Here is a 14572-nt window from a genome sequence, read left to right on the forward strand (position 1 = left end):
TATATATAATATATATATACTCGACCCGTCACAGAAGAAGGTTGAGAAAATAATAAACGTCGCTCCCGAATGAGCAAAATCGTCGGCCGGTCGCCGACTACGATTAATGGGCGTGGCTTAAACGCCGCGTGCCTGCGCATCACGAAAACACCTAACAGCGCGTTCTCTCGGTCGTTGTATGCGTTTCGCTTTCGGTGTGGCGTCCTCTTAATGCCTTTTTTGTGGATTTTAAATGGGGTAACCAACTGAGTTTTGAGTCGAATATCATGCCGAGGATTTTGATTTTATTTTTAGTTGGAATGATTTTGTTGTTTATTTTTAACTGAGGTATTTCTTGGTTTCTTTTTTTTGAAAATAAAATATATTGGGATTTCTCACTGGAAAAATTGAAACCAGTGTTGTAAGACCACTTTGTAAGGCTGTCAATGGTTTTTTGTAGGTAATATTGTACCGTCTTTGTGTTTTGGCTTCTAATTACAATGTTGAAATCATCTGCGAATAGATTGGCAGTTACAGGTGTCCTTATTGTTTCGACGATGTCGTTTATTGCTAATAGAAAGATAGTTACTGCCAATGAGGATCCTTGAGGAATACCGTTTTGTTGTGAGAAAGTGGGAGAAAATGAATTGGATACTTTTACTTGAAAATGCCGGTCAATAAGGAAATCGTTTATATAATTATACATATTACCGTATGCTAGTATTTTGCTTAATATTATAAGTACTCTGTGCTTCCATACAGAGTCGTAAGCTTTAGATATGTCAAGGCTTAACATTCCTAGTGAATGTTTGTTTTCAAAAGCTAGGTCGATTTCTGATTTAATTATGTGTAGGTTGTCAATTGTGGATCTCGATCGACGAAAACCACTTTGTTCTTTATTTATGATATTGTTTTTTTCCAGGAACCAAATGAGTCTAGTGTTTATAATTTTTTTCATTAATTTTGTCATAGTATTTAACAGAGTTATTGGTCTGTATCCCTCAACGGAGTGTTTGTTTTTTCCTGGTTTAATAATTGGAATAATTGTGCCTCTTTTCCAATCATTGGGAAGAGTTCCTAATTTCCATATCGTATTGTACAGATGTAGTAGGTGGTTTCTGGCGATCTTGCCAAGATTGTGAATGAAGCAATATGGTATTCTGTCGGGACCAGGGCTTTTACTTCTACATTTCACGAGTGCTACTTCCATTTCTTTTATGGAGAAAGGATCATTAAGGCTAATTTGGACTGGACACAGAGGATTTATGTCAAATGTTATGGGTATATTTTCTGCCTTTGTTTTTATTTCGTTGATAAATTGTTGTTTGTAAATCTTATCACTGAAGTTGTCTTGGAAGTAGGAACCAATTTTTTGGGCAACCTCTTCAGGATAGGATGTTGTACCGGACTCGTCGGTTATGTGGATTTCTTGGTCACGATTTAAACCTTTGAGTGATCGAATTTTATTCCAAATTAGGGACGGGTGTGTATTGTTGTTTATGGTGCTTGTGAATTTTTTCCATGATTCCTTTTTACTATTCTTGATTAAGAACTTAGATATGGCTCTTAGTTTTTTGAGTAGAATAAAGTGTTCTTGGGTTTTGTTTTTTTTTTAATATGCTCAGAGCTTCCTTTTTATTTTTTATAGCTTCTTTAATCGTGTCGTTCCACCAAGGAACTTTTGGTTTAAAGGTTTGATTTGTGTGGCTTCCTATGGTTTTTTCAGCTGTTTGAGTTAATATAGTTGTGAATGTGTTGACCATTACGTTAATGTTTGATTGGTTAGAATTAGGTAATTTGGAAACTTCATCGTCGACCATTTCACTGAAAAGTGTCCAGTTAGGGTTTTTTAGGTTCCATCTACTATATTTGTTTTTGTTTGAATCGCCCGTCCTAGGGATGAAAATAATTTTGATAAGAATATGATCGCTACTGAATATGTCGGGTAATACTTTCCATTCAATTCTATGTGCAAGTGAGGCAGAGCAGAGAGTCAGATCGATACATGAAAAATTTCCGTTTGCTATATTAATGTGGGTAGGTGTTGAGTCGTTAAGTAACGCGATGCTGTCCTTTTCGAGTAATGTTTCGATTTCCTTACCCCTGGTGTCTGTTTTAATAGATCCACATATTGGACTGTGAGCATTAAAATCGCCTAAAAGAATGAAAGGTGTAGGAAGTTGTTGGATGATGTTTTCTAAATCTATTTTTCTGAATTTTTTTGATTGGGGAGATATATATTGCATATTGTGAGTTTTTCTTTCATTTCAATTTGTACTGCTAAGACTTCTAGATCACTGAGGATGTTTAAAGTTTGACTTTTTATAAATGCTTTGACATAAATGGATGTGCCTCCACTAGCTCTGCCTGCTTCTGAACAGTTTTTGCTGTAACCTGTGTAATTTTTAAGGGGAGCTATGTGATTTTCTTTGAAATTTGATTCTTGGAGGCATATTATTTGTGGATTATGGTCTTGTATTATTAGATCGAGTTCACCTTTTTTTTTTGAAAACCGTTTATGTTCCATTGGATAATAGTGGGGTATGTGTTAGCCATGGTAGTAAATTTTGTTTTATTATTATTATTATTAAATTACGATGTATATATATATATTTTTAATTTACTATTATATATATTATATATTTTTTATACTATAGTTAGAGTTGGTCTTCTGAAGGGTTGCACTCGAATAATGCTTTATTTAGTCTGGTGAGCCTGTTTTTGATACTGACATTTTTGATAGACGGGTAGATCGAGTCAATAATTTCGATCATTTCCATAGGTGAAATGTCGAGTTGGTTGAGTATGCTGGCGGGATTTTGAAAGCCAAGCGTGTTTTCTATAATGTACTTGAGCTGGGAGAAGTTTATTTTAAGGCAGCGGTTCCCAAACTTTTTTTTCCGCGGTGCCCTTTTAGAGGCACCAAGTTAGCCACGGTGCCCTGCTGTATATAACATGAAAGATAGAACAAAAAAAGTACTCATTGAGAACCAATTTTATTAATTTTATTAAACCTAATACAATCTAAGCATTCTAAGCTACACAACTAGTTTAATTATAAATTAATGCATTTTTAAAAAGATAAATAAATAAAAATTATTGTTATTATGATTATAATTATTACATAAAAATATTACAAATGAAAAATATTTACAGTTTAATTTTAATTAATGTGATGTATGTGGCTGCTTATTTTGGCACAGTTTTGCAATGTCAGGTTTTATTTTTGATAATTGGAGTCGGAGGTCAGGTTCAACATTGAGGCGGTTGCGGTATTTGGTTTTAGTTGCAGCGTATGACGAAAATCCTGACTCGCATAAGTAAGTAGTGGCAAAGGGTAAAAATAGTGTTTTCGCTTTCTCGCTTAAACCTTCTTAACTTTTGTCTTTCAAATTTAACCAAAATTCGGCATACGAATTGCTGTTGAAGGAAGATTTTAATGTTAAGTCAGAAGTTAAATCGATCAACCTTTCGTAATCACTTGAAGATAAGCTTGAAGGTTTCATACAAACTGAGAATGGATTCAGTACCCATTCATGGTCTTTCAACAATACTTCCCGATCTGCAGGAAAATATTGCTCAAAAGAATTTTTTAGCTGTTTGAGGTGCTCAATAATCTCGTTGACAATATTAGTAGAAACCTGCTCATCATTTTCTTCCAAAAAGGCTTGCATTATTGGAAAACATTCAAATTTGCCTTTAGTAGTACACTGTGCCCAATAATCAATTTTCCTTTTGAATGCACTTACTTTGTGGCTGGCATCAAAAATTGTCATAGTCCTTCCTTGTAAGGAAAGGCTCAGCTCGTTCATTTTGCTAAAAATATCAGCCAAGTATGAAAATTGACAGAGCCGTGTTACATCATTCATGATTTCACCCAATGTAACGTTGTGGTCCATTAAAAATGAAAGAACTTCAGTTCGTAATTCCATTAACCGCGTAAGAGCCTTGCCGCGTGACAACCACCTGACTTCTGTATGGAAAAGTAATGTACTATGAAGACTTCCCATGTCATCACACAAAATTTTAAAAAGTCGGGATTTCAGAGGCCGTGACTTGATAAAGTTGATTATTTTTATAGCATCATCCATAACGTTTTTCAAAGAAAAAGGCATGGTTTTCATTGCCAGAGCATGTCTGTGCAGTATGCAATGACTACTTCGAATTTCTTTAGATTTTTCTTTTATTTTAGCAACTGCTCCAGCTGTTGCTCCTACCATGGCCTTCGCACCATCAGTACACACATCAATGCAATTGGTCCATGGAATCTTATTTTCGGTGAAAAAACCATCCAATAATCCGAAAATTTGGACCCCCGTCGTATTTGATAAAAGTGGTCGACAAAATAAAAGGTCCTCTTCAAAAGAATGAATATTTTCGTAACGAACAAACACCAACAAAATAGCTAGACCTGCCACATCAGTTGATTCGTCCATTTGTAGAGCACATTTTCTGTATTTAATAATAGAGACAAGTGTTTGTTCTACATTTGTAGCTAAATCTGCTATTCGTCGCGCAACAGTATTGTTTGACAAAGGAATTGTTGACAACTGTTTGGCAAATTTTTCGTCAAGCATACAAGTTGCTATATCAATAAGACATGGTTTTATAAACGTTTCAGCAATAGTATGAGCTTCACCTTTTTGAGCAATGAGGTAGCTCACCATGTAGGAAGCTCTCAATGCATTTTCGTTGTCAGTTTGAACGTGTGTTTTTATTTTGTTTTGAACAGCCAATAGTTCAGTGCGCTTTCGTTTAAAATAATCAGTCATTTTACCTTCATAATCCGGATGGTTCTTTTCAAAATGACGACGCAATTTTCCGGGATACATATGGAACTGTTAGGAAGAACTTTCAAACAAATAACGCACTGTGGCTGGCAATCATTAGTTTCTGAGAACCCCATCTCTAAATAACTTTCGTTGTATTTACGTTTTTTGATCGGATTTATGAAGCCATTTGCATTTGAATTACAATGGTGAACTACTTGACTACCATTTTCGTCATTGATTCTGCCTTCTACGGACTGAGTACTAAGAGATTCCTCTGTAACAGGCTTCTTATTAAAATGTCCACCTTTCAACCAACGGTCCATGTTTAAAAAAAGAGAAGAACACGTAAACGACGTAAACAATGCGCGCACTAGATACTTAAATAACACAAATCGACTAAACGGTGTTAAGTCACGCACACTACTGAAGGTAAAGAGCTCAAGTAGTTCTAAATAACAGACTAATAAGTAATAGTTAATTGAATACATCGTCTGACATGATTAGATAATAAAGGTACAATCAGTCAACAATCAACAATTATTTGTAATAATTTATTACCCATAAAATCATATCTAGTAATAATATTATACAGATAAATACCAAACCCAGTAATTGGGCATATGGTTTTTATATACATTTTAAACTTATGAAACGTAGACCGCGGTGCACCGTGCACAGTTTGGGAACCGCTGTTTTAAGGTTTGGTATTTGATTGAAGGCGGATTTAGCAGGTGCAAGTGTTTCATCTAGCTTAATTACAATTATAACATTATAAATTATAATTAAAATAGTTAAATACATTAATAGTTAATAAATTTCATAATACACAATTCGGAAAAAAACACAATATTCTTTATTCACTTACGATCGTCATTTAAAAGATACAATTCAACAATATAATAATGAATTCATTTTCTTTTAGCGCTATAAGAATGATCGTTATATGAATGAACATTTAAAACACTTGTATTATTTAGTAAGGATTTTTTTTTATTTTTAGTAAAGAAACTAGGTTGTTTTTCAATACTTTTTTTTATGTTAATTGTATTTATATCTTCAGTTTGCATAGGTTTTGATTCGTTTGTAAGTATAGATACTATACTACCATCTATACTGATTTCTATTCAAAGGGTATTAAATTATGTTCAAGATTCATAATAATTATAATAATATACTTTCTTTATTATAATAGCTTGATTATTATATTTGTTAAATAATATTATTTTTACCATACATAAAAAATAATTTTATTATAATATCTATAAAATAATATTATGTTAGTTGAATAGTTATGTTATTTTAATAACATTATTTTTATAACAATATTTGTGTATTGTAATAATAATAATATCATTACACAATTGCTATCTGGGTATAGTTCGAATTTTGAAAATATTTATCAAATTTAAAATTTTATTATACAATTTAACTTTTATAGCTAAAGATGGAAAATTTAAAATAATGTTCTACGTAAATAGGTTGTACATTTATACTGTATTCTCAATGAATTGTGTATTTTTAAATTTTAAATTACGATATTGTGTTTTTTAATAACTTATTAACTACATTTAACTATTTTAATTATAATTAATATAATAAAATATAATATTATAATTTACTAGCTGACCCGGCAAACGTTGTTTTCCCATATAAATAATTTCCTAGTAATTTCTAGTGTAGACAAAAAATAGCTTACTTATTGTAAGTATGTATGTATGTTAGAATGTGTATATTGTATGTATGTAAGAATGTGGTATATGCGTGAAATAAGCATGGAGCGCTGTGAACGATGAGGGAATATAAAAATAACAAAAGGCAAACATTATTTTTAAGTTATATTATAATTTATTCCTTTAAATTATATATCATTAATTAAACAATTACGGCAGTAACACTATTAAACAATATCAATCTCTTAATGCTATAGCGTGAACAATATTTTTTGTTAGTCCTTCAAAAGTAAAAAATTAAATTTTATGAAAACATTGTCTCTTATAATTTTTTAATACAACCAATATTTCCATTGACATTTCAAAATAAAGATTCATAATGATTGATTTTTTGGAAACTATGAAAATCTTAATTGTTCAATTACATTTTTTTAATAAAATTAAATTAAAATTACATTTTTATAAGATCAACAACACTTTCGATATAAAAAAAAAGTATACTTACAACACAAAATCCGTTGTTATTGGAAGCTCGTGTCACGTGTTGAGTACTTTTGAGGTTATAAAATCACTTGATTAACTAATCGTGCAAAATACACACAAAATTGATAATTTAATTATTATTGATAAAATAGGAATGATTAAAAGTTAATATGAGAGTTACACTGAGATAGCAAAATAATAATTGTCAACGTTACTACTACACTTGATGCATAAACAATAATGATGGCCGACAACTGTGTACTGTGTAGGGAGTGAGAAAGAAAGGAGACCGGCTTCGTTCTCATCCCTACTCCGTGCTGTTTACTCGGTCAGAAGTGACACCTGTAGACATCTGGTGGGGATAACTAATTAAATGACGATACATCAGTTTTCGACCGGAGAGGAAAAATGATTAAATTACTAAAATGGCTATTAAAAAATAAGGGTTGATCGTAGAAGGGTGAAAATTGAGGATTGTATGTATTTTTGTATGTTGTATCATAAAAAAATAGAAATTAAAAATTTTGTCTAAAAAATAAAAAAAAAAATTTAGGGGTGGACAACCCCTAACATTTAGGGGGATGAAAAATAGATGTTGGCCGATTCTCATAGATACCGGATAAGCACAAAAAATTTCATCAAAATCGGTCAAGCCGTTTCGGAGGAGTATGGCAACGAAAACTGTGACACGAGAATTTTATATATTAGATAATGAAAATTATGTTATCGGTTTATCAATATTATTATCACATTTTGATAACTGCAAAAAAGGGGCTAAATGTAGGCAATACTATATACGGATACAAAAAATGTTTTCCTGCGAAGATCCATTCCTGGATTTATCGCCTTCCGTGCGATATTATTTACCACTAGGCCAGCCGACCGCATTATCTCAAATCGTTATTTTCACCTATTTAACCAGAATTTGTTAACCTAACCTCTGCCGCCTCGTCCCTCATCCCACCGCCGCCTCCGCCGCCGGCCGATCGCGTACGTGCGTAACGTATAATATAACCCCACCCCACCCTCCTTACCCGCCGCCGATCGCGTACGTGTGGGACATACGTCACCCTCTTTATCACACATTATTTTTATCAGTTATCATATGTTATCAGTTATCATATATTTAAAAATATAATATTTGTGTTACCGGGAGGGTATGAAAGTATCATTGCCCCGCCTAACCCGTTGAACAATATAGTTAATACTGATATATTTAAATACACGCTAAATAATATACACAAAAAAAATACGGACGTTGTATTATAAAAATATTTTAACAACGTATAGTCCCCTCTTGGGGAATTAATATACAAAATCAAACCTAATCTTGATATGATCTGCTTATTGTACTCGACCGGTCGCCAGGATATCGCACACTAATGATATTAAAATGCCTATTAGTGAATAATACACATTAATAACCGATAAACTTAAAAATGTCATACTCGCTCACGTCGCCAGGATGTCACTGACTCTTAATAGTCGTTATATATCAATACTTAGAACTCCACGGTAGAGATTTCAATTAATCACATTCCAGCAAAATCCATTAATATTGAAAAAAATATTAAAATGCCTATTGGTGAATAATACACATTAATAATCGATATACTTAAAAATGTCATATTCACTCGAGTCGCCAGGTTGTCGTAGGTATTATAACCTGCCATATATTATTCGTATTCAATTAAATATCGATATTCACACAATACCTTGCAAAAATTCTAAGACCGCCGTCCCGACGTTAGGCGTCGGATTTACAATAAGATACATTAGTCGTCAGGATGTGATATACACTAATAATACAAATATCTACCACAGGAAGTATTTGTTCTTCATCGCGTACCTGTGCTTATATATAACCGAGTGTAACTGAATCGGTTCAGTCTTAAATCGCCGTGAGTATATTTATCGTTCGATCCGTTTTAAATTGCCGTGCGTATATTTATCGTTTGTCCCGTCTTAAATTATTGTGTTTATATTTATCGTTCATTTCGTCTTTTATTTTTTTTTTAATGTTTCAATGCGAGCAATGTCCTTTGAAATTCAGCTATAAGATTAATTTGCTCGCTCACCGAAAAACACATTTAACATTTCTCAAATGTCAGCAATGTACTTCAAAATTCACGACGAAACGTAATTTGGTTAGGCATAAAAAAAAGAATGCGGGTGTGCGTTACCCGTGTACTAGGTGTTCCATTACATTCAGTTACAAGACCAATCTTATCAGGCATTTAAAAAAATTTCATGGAACGCCTACCCAACATCCAGCACCGCTGATGGAAAATATTCAGATCGCCCCACACATTTCTGTTCCCAACATACCAGCTGGAACGTCTTCTATGTATCCAGGACCTAGCACCCTAAACGATCGCTTATTAACAGACGAAATAACCAAACTACTCCCTTATCGACTGAACAAGATAATGCGATGGATGAATTTTTGGGCAACCTTGATGACGACGAATGTATGGAAGTTCTAACCACCGTCGAAAATCTTGGACTCTGTGATACGGTAGGTTAGTAATTTATATTATAGACTGGGTGTTGGATAACTTTTTTTTTTTTTTTTATTCTTAAAGACTCATACACTACGGGTGAAAACGGGAAATGGGTTTCTTCGGCCAACACAAAGTCAGCTATTATTTGCAAAAAAAGTGCGCTTGAATTTTGTACAGTCCCTTGGGTTTGTGGAAATCTCGTCTTCGTCGAACCGTACAGTCACCTGGCATTACGTTAAAAATATCGGTAATATAGAAAATTATGTATACTTCCTTGATTCGATTAAATCTGAACTTATCAAGCTATTAAAATCAATTGCGTGCAAACATCCTATTAAGTTCAATTTAAAGCTAGAGGCAACATACAATATTCCACACGTAGAATATTCGTCTGAAAACCGTGCTTTTAAAACTTCAGCTAGGGCGATTTTCACTGATACTGGAGTACACGAAATCGTTTAAGAGGCATTTACAAAATTAATGACAGAGCAAACCGAGTATTCGAGCAAGGGTAGTGGCTTTAATTTACAGTGTATTGATAGATGGTTTAATGTTAGGTAGATATAAATATACACCTATGGTTGGATCTTCCTACATGGCATTACCAGATCCAATAGAAAATAAAAAAGCCACTATCAACCCGCAAAACCTGGACATGCAATGCTTCAAATGGGCAATTCTCGCCAGACATGTTACAGGAAAAAATAAAGCTTATGTTGGTGAAAATTATTTTGAACACGAAGAACGGTATAATTTTTCTGATCTTTCGTTCCCGACATCTCTTCATCAAGTAAAAATATTTGAAAGTAATAATCCAAACGTGTCTGTAAATGTTTACGGCATTGAAAAGCAATTTCAACCACCAAAAGTTGTTAAATACCAAATATTTCCATTAAAAGTAGTAGATGAAGAAAAACCCGAATATTTCAATCTACTATTAATATCAGACGAAGATAACAACCACTTTAGCTACATCTCAAATTTTTCTAGACTCATTCGCTCACAAAAGACCAGACATAACGAGCAAACAATTTTTTGTAAACGGTGCTTCACGTCATTTGATGGTCAACAGTACAAATATAAATTGAATGGAGAGACTGGACTAGCGCAACATAAATTAATATGTGGTGCTCATAAGCCCATACTACCTCAGATGCCTGAACCGGGAACAATGCTAGAGTTTACTGCGTGGAAAAAATCACAACGTCATCTAATTGTAATTTACGCGGATTTTGAAGCATTGCTAAAAAAAAGTGATGAGAAAATTGGAGAAAAAACTACAGCTTTTCAAAACCACGAAGCAATGAGCTATGGATTTTTGGTTAAGGCGAATGATGACATACTACTCGAACTGCTTGAAAAATATAATATGCCAACTTCACCAATAATTTATCGTGGAAATGAAAACAACCAGGACGTTGCGAAACATTTTGTTGATAGTATTGTGGAAATAGCTGAAAAAATAGAAAAACTACTTAAAACAAACACCCCTATCATTTTCACGGATGGCCAATGAGAAACACATGAATCATGTCGTATTTGCAATCTATAGCTTCAAACACCAAACTTTGTACGTAACTTTATATCTAATTTTATATTAAATGTAATATATTATTTAAATTATAGGTAACAACTTGTACGGTCACGCAATGTCGCAGTTCATGCCATACGGAGGCTTTAAGTGGGTTGAACCCAAACTAGATGGGTTAAATGATTTGGACGAAAGATCACAGATCGGTCGAATATATGAAGTTGATATTTCGTATCCGAAAGATCTTCATGATAAACATAATGACTTTCCGTTCCAGCAGAAAAATAGTGTTTCGCCTGGCTCTAAGGTCAAGAAACTTATGGCGACATTAGATTCAAAACAAAATTATGTGATACATTACCGGAACCTTCAGCAGGCCATTAAAAACGGGATCTTAATTGAAAAAGTAACATATTCTAATATTTTTTATCCATTTATTACATTTACAGTTTTATTATAGGTTGACAGAGTTGTACAGTTTGATCAGTCAGACTGGCTTAAAAAATACATAGAATTAAACACCGAGATGCGGAAAAAAGCGAAAAACAACTTTGAAAAGGACTTTTTTAAACTTTTAAACAATGCCGTTTTTGGAATGACCATGGAATCAATGAGGCGGAGAATTAATATAGAGCTGGTGTCTAGTGAAAAACGTTTGCAAAAACTCATAAACCGTACAACATTCAAACACTGTACTACATACGATGAAACTCTCAACGCGGTTTCATTGGAAAATAAAATAATAGACTTTTGCAAGCCTATTTATATAGGTAAATATACTCACAATTTTCTATTAGTAACTATATTTTGATATATATATATATATTTTCATCAGGCTTTGCAGTGTTGGAAATTTCTAAGACCTTCATGTACGATTACCACTATGAGGTTATGCAAGCCCATTATGGAAGTAAAATTAACCTCAAGTACACTGATACAGGTAAATATTTTCAAACTATTTTAATTTTCTAATATTTTTATTTCTTATATATTAATTTATTTCGTTATTTTAGATTCATTTGTATACTATATTCAGACTGATGATTTTTACAAAGACCTGGAGAATAATTCCGATTTACACGATCGAATGAACACATCAGACTTGCCACAAGACCATCCATGCTACATTTCCGAACGAAAGAAAATCCCAGGTCTGTTTTCCGATGAGACAATGGGAGAGGTAATGACACATTTTTGTGCACTCCGCGCAAAGTTTTATTCATATAAGCTTAATGGGAAGGAAAAGATCAGAGCAAAAGGAATCCGTGGGCATGTGGTTAAAAACCATATGAACTTCAACGATCATTATCGATGTCTGTTTGGAGATTCAACCTTGGATACAATGACAAAGAATGTCTCTATTCGGTCGTTTAAACATGAATTGAAGACCATTAAATCTATCAAATTAACATATAATAGTTTTGACGACAAGAGGGTTATTCTAGAAGACAAAATCCATACCTTGGCTTACGGACATTACTTAACAAAGTAAATTTAAAATAAATTATTTTTAAAATTATTTTACTTATAATATTTTTAATTTTATAGGGAAGATGAACATGAACCTAGGGATGAGGAATGGCCAGATCGCGATTTTTCAGTAGATGCTGGTGGTCATGAGTGGGATGAATCAGAAAAAAATTTTATGAGAATGCTTTTACAGGAATGCATGTCCAAATAATTAAATACCATGTGTTTGTATATTTTGTTATTGTAAATATCACTCGAATAATTTTTGTATATATATATTAATGTAATCTACAACCATTTATTGAAAATGTTAGGTTATTTATGTAAAATAAAACCAATGTTAAAATATTATTATTGTTATATTTTTAAGAATTATTTACAAACCATTTTCTTATAGCAAAAACTTTAAAAAATTTACATTGTTTAGGATTAAAAACCATATGAAAAATACAACAAGGTTAAGTTTCGTCATCACATATTTGATCCAAACGAGGGCAGCCCAAGTCTTCAATGTTGATGAGTGCGACGTGTGGTATATACTCTAAAAGAACTTGTTTCTTCTGCTCACCTTTGACGTTTATGCAATTGAATTTCAATGAATTCAATATTTTACCTAGTTCTTCATACTCGATATCACCGTATTCTATAGATAGTTTATGATAATTGCGTTCCAACCACTTGTTGGTTTTACGACTTTGGTTATCCTCCATAGATTTGGAATGTTTAAAAATCCAATGTTGAGTCGCCCATGTTGCCGTGTCTACTATAGACATTTCTTTAATCATGTATTTATTGCTGACGCCAAGTACGCATTGCATGTCCAAGATGGCCGAAGACATTATTGCTTGTCTTTATAATACGTTTCCATGGTATTTAGACGGCTGAGTATAGCAGGTATTAATGGTATTATGTTTTTCAACACTTCTGTACTTTCTTTGATTAATTGTAATGATACTTCACCTCTTGTCATATACTCAGTTATTTGTATACATGTCAATTGTATCGCTTCTACTTGTTCTTCTTGAATTTGAAAGGATTTATGATTTTCTTCAAGTAAATGTTCGATTTTATCTAATTTAGACGAAAACGATTTGTTTGACTGGTCGAGATTTGAAATAATTTTTTTTGTTTCACCAGACTGAGAACTACCAAAGACTTTCATGTCTAAAGCTCGACTGACACTATTTTCTAATGTCACTTGTATTTATCCAGCTATTGTGTGTATTATCGAACCCGGACCATTTCACAAAAATTTGCTTCCCCTTCTTACGTATAATTTTCTCGACCAAATAGTCATTCGGATAGTTTGTTTTCAATATTTCTTCTGAATAAAAGCAACCGGCAATCGGTTTTCCAATATAATCTTGCAGCTGATAAGTAGTAGGTAATGTTTCGTTGATTTTAACAATTTTAAATACTTCTGTAGACCAGCTCGGTAAATATCCTTTTGCAAATACACTTTTATATGTACTTATACGAATATTATCACCAATGTTAAATTTAATTTTTCCATTAATAATTTGACGTTGCTTTATTTTCACTGAAGAAGGATTAGCATCAGCTTGCACTGGTGTCATGCCTATGGTCCTGTGTTTTGAGTTGTTGTACTCGTTAATCAATGAAGGTAAAATAGATAACCCTTCGTGAGAGCCAAGTGCTGTAAACTCTCTAAACATTTTTTCTTTCAATGTGCGGTTGAAACGTTCTACAATACACGCTTTCATAGTACTATAAGTCGAATATTTACGTATGTTGTGCTTCTCCATCAACGCGTCGAATGTAGAATTGTAAAATTCTTTACCATTATCAAGCTGTAATAGTTTTGGTCTGCGTTTATACAGTATTTCAGACATTGCGTTTGAAACTTCTTTAGCAGTTTTGGATTTTAACGCTATTTCCCAAGCAAACTTTGTAAAACAGTCTATCACGCATAGAATATACTTGTATCCCTTGTTTTTTATCGAATACGGTATCATTTCAACCAAGTCAGCTTGCCATAGATCATTTTTGCCGTAAACATTAACTCTACGCCGTGTATAATTTTTCCTCGCCGAGTTTATAAAACATATTCCAAATGTCTAAACGAGATATCGCAGTCGAATTACACAAACCGGCACAGCACGTACCAGCACGACAAAATATTATATTATTAGTTTATATGAG

The 14572-nt window shown here is 33.0% G+C and overlaps 3 protein-coding genes across 3 annotated transcripts in view; 2 read left to right on the forward strand and 1 right to left on the reverse strand.

Moving 5' to 3' along the window:
• Nucleotides 1-3353: 3353 nt before the first annotated feature.
• LOC111042345 (zinc finger BED domain-containing protein 5-like) lies at nucleotides 3354-4751 on the reverse strand. Its single transcript, XM_022326923.1, has one exon. It carries the CDS (start codon nucleotides 4749-4751, stop codon nucleotides 3354-3356), a length of 1398 nt encoding a protein of 465 aa, XP_022182615.1.
• Nucleotides 4752-9844: 5093 nt separating this feature from the next.
• Nucleotides 9845-14572, forward strand: part of LOC111042346 — a 35027-nt gene continuing 30299 nt past the window's right edge. The window contains 1 exon segment of the mRNA XM_022326924.1: nucleotides 9845-10259. Coding sequence (XP_022182616.1) covers nucleotides 9959-10259 — 301 coding nt within the window. The 5' untranslated portion in view covers nucleotides 9845-9958.
• On the forward strand, nucleotides 11058-12431 carry LOC111042348. Its single transcript, XM_022326926.1, has 4 exons — nucleotides 11058-11345; nucleotides 11400-11709; nucleotides 11775-11879; nucleotides 11953-12431. Exons 1-4 carry the CDS (start codon nucleotides 11058-11060, stop codon nucleotides 12429-12431), a joined length of 1182 nt encoding a protein of 393 aa, XP_022182618.1.

This window comes from Myzus persicae, unplaced genomic scaffold (assembly GCF_001856785.1).
Source record: "Myzus persicae strain clone G006 unplaced genomic scaffold, MPER_G0061.0, whole genome shotgun sequence".
Lineage (NCBI taxonomy): Eukaryota > Metazoa > Arthropoda > Insecta > Hemiptera > Aphididae > Myzus > Myzus persicae.

What these genes read in the sequence shown, in the direction of transcription:
- LOC111042345 (XM_022326923.1), bottom strand. Translation starts at nt 4,751, where the DNA reads ATGACTGATTATTTTAAACGAAAGCGCACTGAACTATTGGCTGTTCAA.
- LOC111042348 (XM_022326926.1), top strand. Translation starts at nt 11,058, where the DNA reads ATGTCGCAGTTCATGCCATACGGAGGCTTTAAGTGGGTTGAACCCAAA. An exon ending in TTGCAAGCCTATTTATATAG is followed by an intron (nt 11,710 to 11,774) that starts GTAAATATACTC and finishes TATTTTCATCAG; the next exon opens with GCTTTGCAGTGTTGGAAATT. An exon ending in CCTCAAGTACACTGATACAG is followed by an intron (nt 11,880 to 11,952) that starts GTAAATATTTTC and finishes TCGTTATTTTAG; the next exon opens with ATTCATTTGTATACTATATT.